This window comes from Trichoplusia ni, chromosome 10, assembly GCF_003590095.1.
Source record: "Trichoplusia ni isolate ovarian cell line Hi5 chromosome 10, tn1, whole genome shotgun sequence".
Taxonomy (NCBI): Eukaryota; Metazoa; Arthropoda; class Insecta; order Lepidoptera; family Noctuidae; genus Trichoplusia; species Trichoplusia ni.
Window position 1 is genome coordinate 11,607,682 of NC_039487.1, and position 14,800 is coordinate 11,622,481.

Consider the following 14,800-nt stretch of genomic DNA (forward strand, 5'->3'; position numbering starts at 1 on the left):
ATGGGGCAGCCGTAGTATAAGAGTTGGTAGTCGACTGGTACCACTTCCAAAACATCACCGTTCTGTGGGGAACACAATATTTTCAAAATTAGCATAAAATTAAACAGGTTACATTGAAATAATATTGCCTACAATTTAGTTATGATTATATTTATTCAATTCAATTATGTTATATTTCAAAACTCACTTCTTTCTCTGAATTTAATTTTTATGTTTCATAAACATATAAGTCACATGCAAAAAGACAGAATGCATAAAATCCGCGGGGATCGAAACCGCGACACCTCATGTGATCTTTACTTCTCGGCTATCCGTGCAGTTAAAATCACAACATAAAAAGTTGAAGTACTTACAGTTATTTTTGTCAACACATTGTTGGGCCGATAATCACCATGAACCAAACATCGTTGAGTTTTCTTATCTTCATAATAGTTTAGATACTTTTTTTCAATATTTACGGAATAATTTTCTACTCTTTCCTTCAAATTTTCATCGACAAATTTTATCGTTGTTTTAAGAATATTTTGGACAAATCCATCCCAATCTTTGCCAGGTTTGAAAGGAGATTTCATGGTCCGAATTCGTTTTTCGAAATATTCTGGACGCTTCTCTTTCAAAATAAATGAAAACGCATGGAATTTAGCCAGCTCCTGGATTGCCTTTTCAGCGAACTGTAAAGAGACGACATCCATCCTATCTGGTGTTATAAAACCTTTTCTTGATAAATTATCCATTAATATCAAATCTTTTTCACTTTCATCGTAGCTTTTGACAGTCCAGTACTTCTTGTTTAAGGGTACGCGAGCCTCTTCTTGCAGTTCATGAAAAATCTTCGAAAGTTCTTTATAGAAGAACAATTCTGTCATATAAGCATTTGGTATTGAAATAATTTTCATTTCGTCGCCTGTGTTCATTTTTTTCACGAAGATGTTTAGAACTTTGTCGCCATCTTTCGTTTTTCCTTGAACATCGATCTCGGAGAGTTCTCCGAGGTAGTTCCCTCCGTTTGTTGATATGCATTTCTTATCAATTTTGTATTGGATGAACCCTTCCTTTTCTATAATTTTATTGATTAAATGATCCATCTTTGAGTAAGCATCGTTTTCGGAACACATCTTTTTGTTGCACGCATAGTTTTCTCGCTTTATTTCGACTTGCATATTGGTTATTGATGTGATCTCCCATACACGTTGTTTGCGAATATAGTGTGGTTGCAATTCTACAGTAAATTATATATAAACCGATTGTCACAGCAGCGTAAAGGTCTCTTAACAATGGCATAAATAAAAAATATTAGAGTATTACTATAATTTAATGAACTCTTCCTTATAAACTAATGTTTAGTTAATTGTGGGAACTATTAGACATAAAGGACTCAGATGTCTTCTGTCTAAACCCCAGCCTTATTAATATTCCTTCTTTGCATTTTGTGTAGCCGCCATTAACCATTCTGACTACTGATAAAAATGGGAACTTTACAATCTAACCCTTGTTTAGAATTAAGTTCATGTTTAGAGTTAAATGGGCAAATCTTGATAAATGAAATAAAACATTGCCAGCTATTTGTATTACTTACCTTAAATTTTCGCATTTTCTTAAGTAATCTCCCCAATTTACAGGGGAGAGTTAAACTTGTTTTGACAGTTTCGTTGATAAGCTATATCAGCAATGTTTGTTTTTTTTTATTCGTATTTAGGTAAGTTTTTTTACGTCAAACACTGGAAATGAAACCGGTCAAATTCGAGTTGGATTCGACATTAATCAACTCGATCGTCATTGAAAAATTGTCGCCCACCAACAAATTTATGACCATAACAACATTTGCTTAACCTTGATTTAGTATTAACGTCATAGTGGCACTAGAAATGCATCATCTGTGATAATTTCAATTGTGTAGCCATCACTGTTCATAAGATACAGCCAGGTAACAACGGACAGACAACGTAGAATCCGTAATAGGGTTCCGTTTTTTTTGAGTAGGTTAGTACCCCTAAACAAACCTGACCACAATAGCACTGCTGATAAACGGAAGGGAAAGGCAGTAAACATTGTTAGGATACCTTGGTTGAGCGGGTCCTGTTCAAAGACTCAAGCTATTGAATCGATCCATTGCACAAGTCAAAATCAAATTATTTGTTTTTAAAAGAAGTTCGTACATTTAAAGTTTTCTTATAGAATATTATGAAAGACCATGCCCTTTGGATCCCAGATATTTTGAACTTTAATAAGGAAAGGTATTGTACCTTGTTAAGTTACTTAAAAGGACAGAAACTCTGTTAAATAAAAAAATAAACGCGAATAAAAACAAATGTAAAATATAGTACTGAAATAAATCAGTAGTTTATTACTTTAATGTGTGTTTGTAAAAAAATATTATTTTGTAAAGATTAAGATTTTTTACGTTTTTCAACCGCCTATAAAAGAGGAGAAGGTTTTTAATCCGTCTGTATATTATTTTTATTTTGTAATTATATCTCAGAACCGACAAGGTTGATTATTTTTTATTTATTATGAAATAACTGTCATTTGGCCAAAAATCACGATCACAATGTCATCACGATCACTCATTATGTATTTGAAGTAACAGGATTTTTTTGTATAACCCGTTTGAGATACCACTGCTGAGCAAAGGCATTCTCTTTCTTTCTCTTTCTCTGAAAAACCTTTTCATGTTTGCAATTGCTGGGCACGTGAGCCCCGTGTATTACTATGTATGACTGTATTATGACAAGATCACATGAAATATTAACATAGTTTATATTAGTAATATAAACGAGCCCTTACAATGATTTTCGTACCTCTGTTGTTATCTAAACAAGGAATAATTGTGTGTTTCGTATGTACATACGATGATAACGCATCATTACTCCCATTGTACTTCAATCAATGGAGTATTAACCACTGTTACATAGCCAAATATTAAATGTACACGTCGGTAATTCTTTGGGATCGTTATTTACATGTGATTGTGAAAGATAAGGTAATGAATAGACTGTTTGTCGTCAATGAAGTTATTTTATATCAGTTGCTATGTTTGTTTATTTGTTTGGTTGAACGTCATCATACTTTTTAAACGACTACTGATCTAAAGAGTTTTATCGCAGGGCCAAACATTACATGTCACTCAGACGGAATAAGGATTCGTCGATCACATTAATACTTATTCTATATATAACTAATATATATGGTGATTGAACCCGTGTCACATTGTGCATTGATTTGGCGTCATTACCACTCGGTGAAACAACGAATTTATAATATAACAACTTACTATTAACATTTGTCTGAGTGTTCTTTGATTTTAAAGACCGCGACCCCTGAAATGTCAACTCCAGTGTTCTCAAAAAAGGCACTCCGCATCAGCTCATGATTAAGGACTCCGTTCGGGTCTGAAACTAGTCGGGCTCTCCCGATAAACGCGTTAGTAAACCGTTACATCATTTAATGAAGTTTTAGACTATTATATTGATTTCTAGTACAGTTTGTACCAATAGTATAGACAATCAAAATCTTAGTAAACAAGTATAGCAGCGTGGTTGACAGACTTGGTTCTAGTTTGATGCCTACAGTCTTGCCTTTTAATACACCGTTAGAGATCGATAAATATATTCTCAAGAACTGGGTCGAACCTACCTGCATACATAGTGACACTGAAATGCCAAACTAGACCGTATGGAGTTGATACAAGGGTGATTTTGGCTTGAAAGAGCATGATAGTTGGAATGTATATTCAGCAACAAAAATCTATGATCACTGTCACTATTAAAAGACTTCTAAATGTTATTATACATAATTTATTGACATTGGAACAAAAAAGGCCGCCTGAAAATTTACCCTATCATTTTTACTTCCAAAATTTTGCTCAAGATTCAATATTGTAAAGACGCCATAACTATTTTCGGCAGTCTGTGATCTATTTACTTTTCTGACCGTACCTGATTTCATAACATCGTATTTCTGAGCACGTAGCCGGCAGATAATCCTGGCTACTTGGCTATCCCAGCATTGTTTGAGAGGTGATCAATTGGATATTGTGCAAATGACAATATCGCTATTGTTAATTTACCATGGTTATTAATAGTTGATGTATAATTATGATGATACACGGAATCACGTAGGTTTGTTGCCTTGTCCAAATAAATGACCTATTTTAGGTTAGTTATTATTAAGGTTCTCTTGTCTGCCCTTCTGTGCGTACGTCTGTCATGAGGCTTTATGTCATGAACCATGATAACTCGATACTTGAAATTTTCAGAGGTGATGTATTACTGTGAAAACCGCTGGGTCCCGTTGGATGCAGCTGGCAACGAACCGGTCGCGCTGGAGAAATTATGGAGAGGCCTATGTCCAACAGTGGACTGCTATAGGCTGAGATGATGATGATGATGATGACGTATTTCTGTTGCTACTGTTATAACAAACAGCAAAAGTTAGGTATGGACATAAATTGGTTTTAAATTTTAAGTCACTTTTTTATTACAGATCCCTATGGGTCGCGGTTCCTACTCGTACTTAATCGGTTCAATTTCTTCCGTAAAACAATAAAATTGGTGATTTTCACTTGTTTGTTTGTCAGCATGTACTCATTTAGTGCTTATCAATAAGACTTTAATGGAACAGTAGATTTTTTAAAATTCATTTCTAAAGAAACCAGCCTAGTATCAGATCGTAAGCACTCATATAAATATATAATGATATTGTTTGTCTGTCTGTCATTTGTTCTGAAGGTTATCTCTGAGACTTGTCTTGTATTACGTCTTGTGACACAGTATAGTGTAGACCTGTTTTGGGTTTCTAGCGGTGAATTATTGTGATTGGTCAATTCGTGTTGATACCATTTCTCGTTTACTCGTGAGTGTTTGCATAGACAAGTCCCACCCAGGGGGTTGTCCTAGACAGGGACAAATAGTAAATTGTGTGCTCCGGTTCGACTTGCTGCACTCGGATTCGATCCATAGACGCTGGAATCTGCGGCCGGTCGCGCGCCCACCACGCCACCGAGGTTAGTCACTGCGCGTTGAATTCAACGTTCACATAGCGCTCCCCACCCCGAGGCCGCTGCGTCATCGCTCACCACTACGGAGTTGCTTCGCTTACGCCTACGTTTGTTGCCTGAGCAATTATCCACTACGCTGCACCTTGCTTAGAGTCACCCCAGGGCGTTAGTACACGTAGCAATGTTTGGTACTAAACGAACACCTCCGATGACTCCCACACTTCGAACTGAGCAATCTGTCTCTGAGCCGGAACTGGCTAAAATTACATCGGAACTAGACATGAATATAACGACTCGAAAAAGAAAACAACCAGAATGTGACTGCACTACACAGCTCTCCATCATTCATGCTGATATAAAGGAATCATTAAGTGAATGGAACAATGGATTGAATGCCAAATTATCCACAATCACAGATGATATAAAAACTATACGAAATGACATGGAGACATACATTATGGCAATAAAAAAGGAGATGGATTCTCTACGCACGGACAATATATCTATAAAAAAAGAGGTGATTAAGCTGACTGAGGAGGTCGCAGAGATAAAAAAATCGGCAACTTACATCTCGAATGAGTACGATGACAATCAAAAACGACTTAACACATTAGAAGAGAGCATTTTGTCAAAGGATGTTCATCAAGGAATACTAAAAACACTTGAAGCTAAAATTGACAACCTTGAGCAACAAGCCAGACAATGCAACTTGGAAATTAGTAATGTTCCTGAACGACGTGATGAAAACTTATTCAACTTGATTGAAGACATTGGCAAGAAAATCAATACCGCAACACCACGAGATGAAATTGTTACTGTTCATCGTGTGCCACATGCCGCAGCTAGTGAAAGACCTAAAAATATCGTGGCTAAGTTCAAAACTCGCGCCCTAAGGGACAACGTTCTCAGCGCCTTCCGGTTGAAGAGAGGTGTCACGTCCACAGACCTTGGCATTCTTGGTGCACCCCGCACTGTCTACGTGAATGAACACCTTACTCTCCAAAAGAAACAACTACTGCGTGAGACTCGTGACGCTGCTAGGAAATGGAATTACAAATTTGTTTGGGTAAAGCATTCGACCATTCTTGTAAAACTGTCAGAAACGTCGCCTACTATAGCTATTAAATCATCAAATGACATTAAAAAACTTACGATAAATAATACTAATTAGATTCTTCACTAACTTCATCTATTTATTTTTTTTTGCATTGTTTAAGATAAAAATGGCTTCCAACAAAATTAGTTTATATTACCAAAATTGCAGAGGATTACGTACCAAATGTAATAATTTATATATGAATATTCTTAGTAATTGCTACGATGTAATTGTTTTAACTGAAACATGGTTAACTCCCACAATACAGAATAGCGAGTTTATTGACAACCGCTACGTGGTTTTTCGATGCGACCGTGATAGATCTGCTACAGGTAAAGCAGACGGAGGTGGTGTTTTGATAGCCGTATTACGCGAATATAATCCTGTCAGCATCGATATTCCTACGCATGTGTCATTAAGCAAACATATTGAGCAAGTTGTTATTGCAATTCCTGATCGTAATAACACGACTAACACGCTGATCAGTGCAGTATACATACCAAATAACCCACCTCTCTCTGTATACGATCTGCACTTTGAATCTATGAATCATATAATAAATTTAATCAAATTCGATGATTTGTTAATGCTAGGTGATTATAACATCTCGACAGCTAGCTGGATAAAATCGAACCCTACTCACGACTACATGAGTTGCATGGGCCACCTCTTCTATCTGTGATCGTATGAGACATTTTATGGCTATACACGATGTTATGCAATACAATTATTTAACTAACGCTCTTGGCCGCACTCTCGACCTCCTAATATCTAACACACTATGCCATGTATTCATACCAACCATTACTTACTTCAGGCTGATAGCCATCCACCCCTCCCTTCTATACAATCATCCTTTAAATATAAACATCAACTTAATACGACCTAAACAAACCATTAAATATATTTTCGTAAAGCAGATTACAATAACGTTAATAATGATATAAATGAACATGACTGGGACATGATATTAAGCGGCAGTTCCGCTGAAGACTCTGTTGAACAATTTTTTATAATCATATATATAGTATCATCAAAAATCGTGTACCTCTTACAAAATCAAAACATGTTAATTATCCTGTGTGGTTTTCGAAAGCCCTAATTCATATATATAAATATAAAAAAAAAGCGTGGTCAAAGTGGAAAATATATGGGAATATATCGGATTACGAGGTATTCTCCCTGTATAGAACACGTTTTAAAAAGGAATGTACTAAATGCTACAATACTTACATTAAAAGTGTAGAGAACAGTATTCGTCACAATGTTAAATACTTCTGGACATACATAGCTAATCGTAGAAATTAGGGTGGGCATCCCCTCGCGTATGTACTATAACAACGTAACAGCTAGTGATCCCCTCGATATTTGTAATCTTTTTTTCATCATTTTTTCAATCTGTATACGAGCCAACAAGCTTATCACGTGATTGGTGCCCACCCTCAAACCTATATATTAATAACAATAGTCATCTCTCTGATATACAGTTTTAGTATCGACCAAATTCGTCACCAATTAAAAATGCTAGACATTGCAAAAAGGGCGGGACCTGACGGGATACCCCTTGTTTCTTAAAATGGACAGCTAACACAATCAGTAAACCTGTATGTATAATTTTAATAAATGTATGTCTACTGGTATATTCCCTGTGACCTGGAAGAAAGCTAATATAGTCCCAGTGCATAAAAGTGGATCCAAACAAAATATTGAGAACTACCGACCTATTTCCATCCTATGTACTCTCGCAAAATTATTCGAATCGCTTGTTCAACATAAAGTATATCCTTTCATCCAACAAAGCATAATACCTGAACAACATGGCTTTGTTAGACGAAAATCCACTGTCACTAATTTATTGATTTTCTCTACTTCTATATTTAATCATATGGATAATAGAGCGCAAACGGATGCTATATACACAGATTTTAAAAAAGCGTTTGATAGAGTTGACCACAAAATCCTAATGAACAAGATTGCGTTTAATGGTATCAGGGGAAACTTATTACGATGGTTCCAGTCATATATAAGTAATCGTAACCAAAGTGTTGTGACTAATGGATACAATTCTAACTCATTTCTGGCTACTTCAGGCGTACCGCAAGGCTCCATCCTGGGCCCTCTATTATTCATTATTTACATTAATGACATTGGTAACTGCTTCCGTAACAGTAATTTCTTATTGTACGCCGATGATCTTAAGGTCTATAGAAAATTCAATCAATAGATGATTGTCTTTTGTTACAGCAGGATCTTAATAGATTATCGGAGTATTGTAATAATAACAAGTTAATTTTAAGTATTCCTAAATGCAAATACTTAAATTTCACTAAAAATAAAAATATAATTAAATTTAATTACTCCTTGTGCAATGAATCTCTTCTTAAAGAAAATATAATTAGTGATTTAGGTATTCTCTTAGACCAGTAAACTCCACTTAGACGTACACATCGAAAAAATTACAGCGAGCGCTTTTAAAATGTACAATTTAGTGATGAGATCTGCTACAGACTTTAAGTGTCCTACGACATATCTATATCTATTTAATTCTCTTGTGCGACCACAGGTAGAATATGCCAGCATGATTTGGGATCCCTTCTATGCAAAGTACGACCATGCAATTGAAAGAGTGCAGCGTAAGTTTCTGCGATCAACTCTATTTAAATGTCGTCTAAAACCCCTTACATACAATGAGTCCCTAAAAAAATTTAACTGTCTTACTCTACACTCAAGACGACTGTTACTTCAGGCTATGATGCTCTATGACCTTATTAGCAATAAGTATGATTGCACAGAAATTGTTAACGCCTTATATTATATTGTACCCAGAACTGTTATAAGACGAGAAGCGCGTGCCTACCCACTATTTGCTACGACTACTAGTCATACTAACGCGGGAGAGCGAGCGCCCCTCTGTAAAATAGTCAAGAATTTTAATAAATTTTTCATTAATATAGATATCTTTGCCTCTAATCGGAACGAATTTAAAAATAATGTTATACAAACACTACGTCATCAGCAACAAATAATATAAACATCTGTGAACCTTTTTGTAAACACTTAGATTTAAGAATTCACTAGTTTTAAGATTCGAATAGGTTTAACTATACATACATTTTAAGGTAATATGTGGAAACGCCGTGGATTGTACATTTATTTAAGTTGTTATGTATCTAGCAAGTAAGACAAATTGTACAATTGTTTGTTTTCCCTAATAAAATAAAAATAAAAATAAAAATAAAAAATAAAAAAAATAAAAATTACACGAACTGTATTTAATATAATGATACTACGTATTTATCAACTAAACCATTCATTGCAATGTCAAGTTCATTTATAAATATTTTATGCAGTATAATGGAAAATAACGAAAACAAAAAGTGTTTCATGATAAATGATGATGGTAAAAAATATTACATACAGCCTTTATCTAATATATCTACTTATTAAAAATTGACGAAGATATTTTTTTTAAAGTTTAAGAGTAACATCCGCGACGTACCGACTCAGCAATATTTATACAAAAAAGTGACGTCACACATAAATTTCATTCACTGTAACTTAATAAATTCACGCTTTCGCTACAAAAGAAAAAACATGCGTATTAAATATGATTCATTAAAAAATCTGACGTACATAGTAAAAAATGTTGTCATCCATATTGTCATAATTCGCAAGCAAACCCACACTACCAACATATACCATCGATCACATGACATACCACAGACAGATGAGTACTCTCTCACGCTTAAGCGGTAGTTATTTAAATAATAAATTATACACCCGACTGTTTTCACACAACTTTTATATAACATTATATTAAACTCCACGATAAAGTTTTAAAAGGAATAATATATTGCGATAGTAATATTTTATTATTATTTATTAGAACTTGTTACTGTGTAATAGAAGTAAAGGGGAAAAAGGACCAAACTTAGATATCGCTTGGTCCTTGCGGGCTAATAAATTTTGTAAGAGAAGTTCTTAAACTAAGATTGTTGATTGTAGATTGCGAGACGACCTCAACGCTTGCCAACCAGGCTGGTTCCATGAGGCCCAGAATAGAGAGTCGTGGAAGGATTTGGGGGAGGCCTTTGCCCAGCAGTGGGACACAGTAGGCTAGGAAAAAAAATAAAAAGATGGTAAATGTTAACATTTTTGTAATCTCGGTAAGCTGTAACTGTAAATTACAGCAATTTTATTATTTTTTAGCAATAGTAGACTACAACATTATTGAGTGTCATTAGCTATTTATATACTAACCCGATACATTTAGCCCAATTCATTATTCCATGTAGATCTATATATCTGCGTTTTTAGTGTTTACATTTTTTTTACATACCTTTTAGTTAATACAGTTTCTTTGACTGGGAAGATATCGGTAGCCATGGTAAAATTTTATTTGGGTTTTTGGGATTTAGGCCACCTAACTAGTCTATCAAGCGAATTAGGTATTTCTTATGAGGTTATTTTGATATTACACATAAAGCAGATGAAACTCCCAATTAAAAATACAACTGATCATTACAAATACAAGATTGTGATTTGAATAGCTCTATAATTGTTATAATATAAATTTAGTATTCAAAAAGGGAAGCCAAATTTTGAAACCCATTTTGCAAAAAATCGTAATCTCTCCAACAAAAATCGCAAACATTTTGCGTGGACAACTACATGATGTTTGTGGGTGCGTCTTACGATCGACCGCCGCTACAAGGTCAGCGCACGCGTCCGCACCTAAATTATGTCACAACAGACGGACGCCAGGTGAAATATTAAAAGGGATGTCTTGGATGAGGCCGCCATGTTTTTGTATTTAGGCAGACTGTATTGCAGGAAATATGGTTCGGGTTTTGTGTGGTTTGTTTCTAAATATTTGTTCCATATTATAACTTAGGAATATGTTTGGGTGTGTGCGTGTTGTAAGGCTGTATTATTTTGCTATGTTTCTTACTGATAAAGTAGATTTAGATATGTAAATATAATTTTGTAAGAGTTCAGTAATGTTTAATCCTAAGGCATATATTTGTTTTGTTTAGTATCTTTTGAATTTGCAATCTGAATTTTTTTACTAAAATTACACAGTTAAAGTTGACGATTTCTTGATATTTAAAAAAATGAAAATATTTTCTAATCGATCAATTAAACATAGATCTGTAGCTAGTATTTTTGGATAAACCAAATAACAATGCAACAATGACATAAATAGGGTACAAAACCCATTTAAGGTGGTAACAGGTAAAAAAAAATCTTCTGATATTGCAATTAGAAATCTTACATCGCATTCAATTATGTTAGCCAAAAACACGGCACTCCCTTATAAAGTATACAAACCTATACTAAACACACAAAAACCAGCAAGTAGGTCCGATGTACCGAGCAGGGTGTGTTACGTGTCAAACAGGTCGATTGTACCAAGGCCGGCCCGGTCGATTAGTGTTAACAAGGGATGCTACCTACACTCTTTAGATTTTTTCGTAAAAGACCAAATTTCGATGATGATTTTCCAATAGCTCAATGATTTTTACCGACCGTGTTGAGGTTATTATTTGTTTCAATTCATTTTTTCAATGCACACGTCTATGTGAGTGTTTGCTATCACGGGAAAATGAAACTTATCGACCTAAATTTCCTTTATTCCAGCTTAAAACTCGCTAACTTTCTATTTATCGCTAAAACGTTAAAGCTACAGAAGCGAAAAAGAAAATAGAATTAATTCGTACTAATAATAAAACAATATTATATTATTATTAACAATACCGAGAAACAGACAAAACCATTACCAATAATATGGAAATATTAAATTAATTAACCTGCTCATTAATACGCGTGAGAACAACATTTTAATTAACAAATGATACAAATAATTGTAATCCCCCGCCATGCCATAAAGAGAGCGTCATTTCAACGCGACCAACGTCCGTTTAATTAATCTGATGTTTATATTGGACATGGTGAAAATAAATTAAAGGACGGACACAATATTGCTTTAAAAATTAAAACAAGCAATTAATGTAAATTTTGTATATATTACAGACTTATAGTATATGGACTGCATGGATAACCGAGTGGTTTAAGTCACCACGCAAAAACAATTGTGCGCGATGTGTCTCGGGTTCACTCTCCGCGTGGGATAAGGGCTTGTGTGATCCACGAATGCTTGTCTTGAGTCAGAGTGTCTTTGTGCATGCAATTGGTTTTTTTTTGTGAAAACGATGCGATTAAAAAAAAACACAAAAAGAACACCACATTACTATTGTACAAGACTTCGTAAGTTTCGGACCCGACTGAGTTAGTTAATCATGAACTGCCGCGAACTGAACTGACCAAAATAGTCGGGTTTTCTAATTAATATTATATATTAGACGGGCCTGTTGGTCTAGTGGTTAGTGACCCTGACTGCTATTCCGGAGGTCGTGGGTTCGATTCCCGCCCAGGGCAAATGTTGTGTGATGAGCATGATCATTTGTTCTGGTGTCTGGGTGTAATTTATCTATAATATGTATGTATTTAGAAATATATAAGTAAGTTTATCAGTTGTCTGGTTACCATAACAGAAGCTCTGCTTAGCTTGGGATCAGATAACCGTGTGTGAGTTGTCCCAGGATATATATATATATATAAATAACCTAGTTCATCCAAAAGTTAGAGGAAAAAGTAACAAATAAACTTGGTCCTTTTGTCCGCAAAATTTAAACAAACCTTTTTGCTACACTTTGTATTTATATATCGCGATTCGCGTGTCGACACGTAAAATGGAATTGTTTAATTATCTGCACACGTTTTGTTCAACATAGTTTCGAAGAGAGTCCTTTGGGACCCCTACCCTATCCACCACCCTAGTACCTTTAGTACCATTGCTATATTGGTACACAAAAGGTACATGAAGAACATAATTTGTTCTAGTATGTATAACTGGGTTGATTTACAATACACAGGGGAAAATAAATTGCCCGGCATTTGTAGATACGTCTGCGGTGTAAATTATTTCGGTAAGTTTATATTTGAAATCATTATTATGTCGTTTCGTGTTAAATAAATACTCGTGTTTAGTTATATTCGAAAAATTTAAACCAATATCGTTCGGTGATAGTAAATACTAAAATGGGGACATAATCATTTATTTATTATTAAATCAAAAAGTATTAAAATTTATTTCATGTTGGCCCGAAACCTTAATCATGGAATGGACAGAAGAACAAAATATTACGTAATATTGATCTATTCTTCGGAAAACCGTACATTTTATTAAGATCTACTCTGTTTATGCACTTCTAAAAAAATGTTCCTTTTAAAAAATACAAAAAGACATGCAATAAACACGTAGTCCTAATCAAATCCTAAACAGCTTATAACAACAAATCTATAACATAACATAGCTCATGACAACAGCAAACCTTTTCTCTCAAGCTTTCTAAACATCACAAGGAATAATGTATAATATCCTCCTTTCAATATAAGTTAGAAAAAAGTTCACATTTTCACAACTTTTAGGCAAGTAGGACCATAAAACTTTTCAAATTTGACTCATATTTAAAAGTTCGTGTAAGTAATGAAGATATTTTACAAGGCTCTTATACTTTATGTTCGAGACTAGAATGTTTTAAAATGTAGAGCCCTTCTATCCGAGCAAGTTTGAAATTACTAATCGAGGGAGATTTAATCTAGACTTTTCCGGCCCTAAGTGAAGTTTTAAGTGATATAACTATAGCTATACTTATTTTTCCGCTTATTTCATTGTCTTAAGGTCCAAAATGAAAAAAATATTTATTTAAACAATATCACTAAAACACATATCGAATTAGTCCGAAACATACAGCTTTTAGCCGAATCCAGACCCTATTTTGTCACAACATTTTGACAAGAAATAAAGATTCAATGTTAAGGTAAAATCTCACACAAGTTTTGAATTCAATTTATTCGAAAAAACAATTTCATTGATGGCTTACATAGACGACCTCCTTGCTGGCCGTTCGCGTACAATGCATGCGCAAACGCACCAGTGTCAGTTATTTACTACTACTAGTTAGTTAGTCAAGTTTACGATTGTATAATTGCCAATTGGCTAGAGGAGCTGACATACTTTTAAATAAAGCAATAATCACATATAAATTAGATATCTACACAATAACCCCAACTGAAATTAATTTACCACCAACATATAACACATAAACTCTACTTTTGCCTCTGTGAGTACACATTATAATCAAATAAAACGTCGTCTACTCTCGATTTTTCTAGACGGAAACTGGAAATAAAATAAGCAGAAAGCTTTCTAAAGCTCAATTTTCCATCGTATTTATTGAATTAGTCGGACCGGTGCAGGATACCCATATAAATTTCCTTCTAAATACGATAGATTGTAGGACGACCTTATAAAGGTTTAAGGTGGACCAAGCACCTTTTATTGAAGACTAGGTAAGCGTCGCAGTTTCACCTGCTATTTTTGTTTTAGACAATGTAATACCAGTACAGTAGGATTTTGTTATAATTTTTTTTTGCAACCCTTATTGAAAATTGAATACAAAAATATTCTAAATTAATCGAATTCGCCAGAACCTATATTGTATAATAGTAAACACATATTACACATAAATGAAAGTAGAGTTACAAAAATAAAATTAATAATCTATATATTTTAACTGATTGTATAATGACATGAAAAAAAAGCACATGGCCAAAAAATGGATCATTTTGTATTTTGGACACAT

The 14,800-nt window shown here is 34.3% G+C and overlaps 2 protein-coding genes across 2 annotated transcripts in view; one reads left to right on the plus strand and one right to left on the minus strand.

The window, feature by feature from the left end:
• The window catches only part of LOC113497969, a 42,618-nt gene extending 41,533 nt beyond the window's left edge, over positions 1 to 1,085 (minus strand). Inside the window, exon 1 of the mRNA XM_026877825.1 lies at positions 392 to 1,085. Coding sequence (XP_026733626.1) covers positions 392 to 1,085 — 694 coding nt within the window. The remainder of the gene's footprint in view (positions 1 to 391) is intronic.
• The window catches only part of LOC113498030 (sodium-dependent neutral amino acid transporter B(0)AT3-like), a 423,880-nt gene that overhangs the window by 66,326 nt on the left and 342,754 nt on the right, over positions 1 to 14,800 (plus strand). The window lies entirely within an intron of this gene.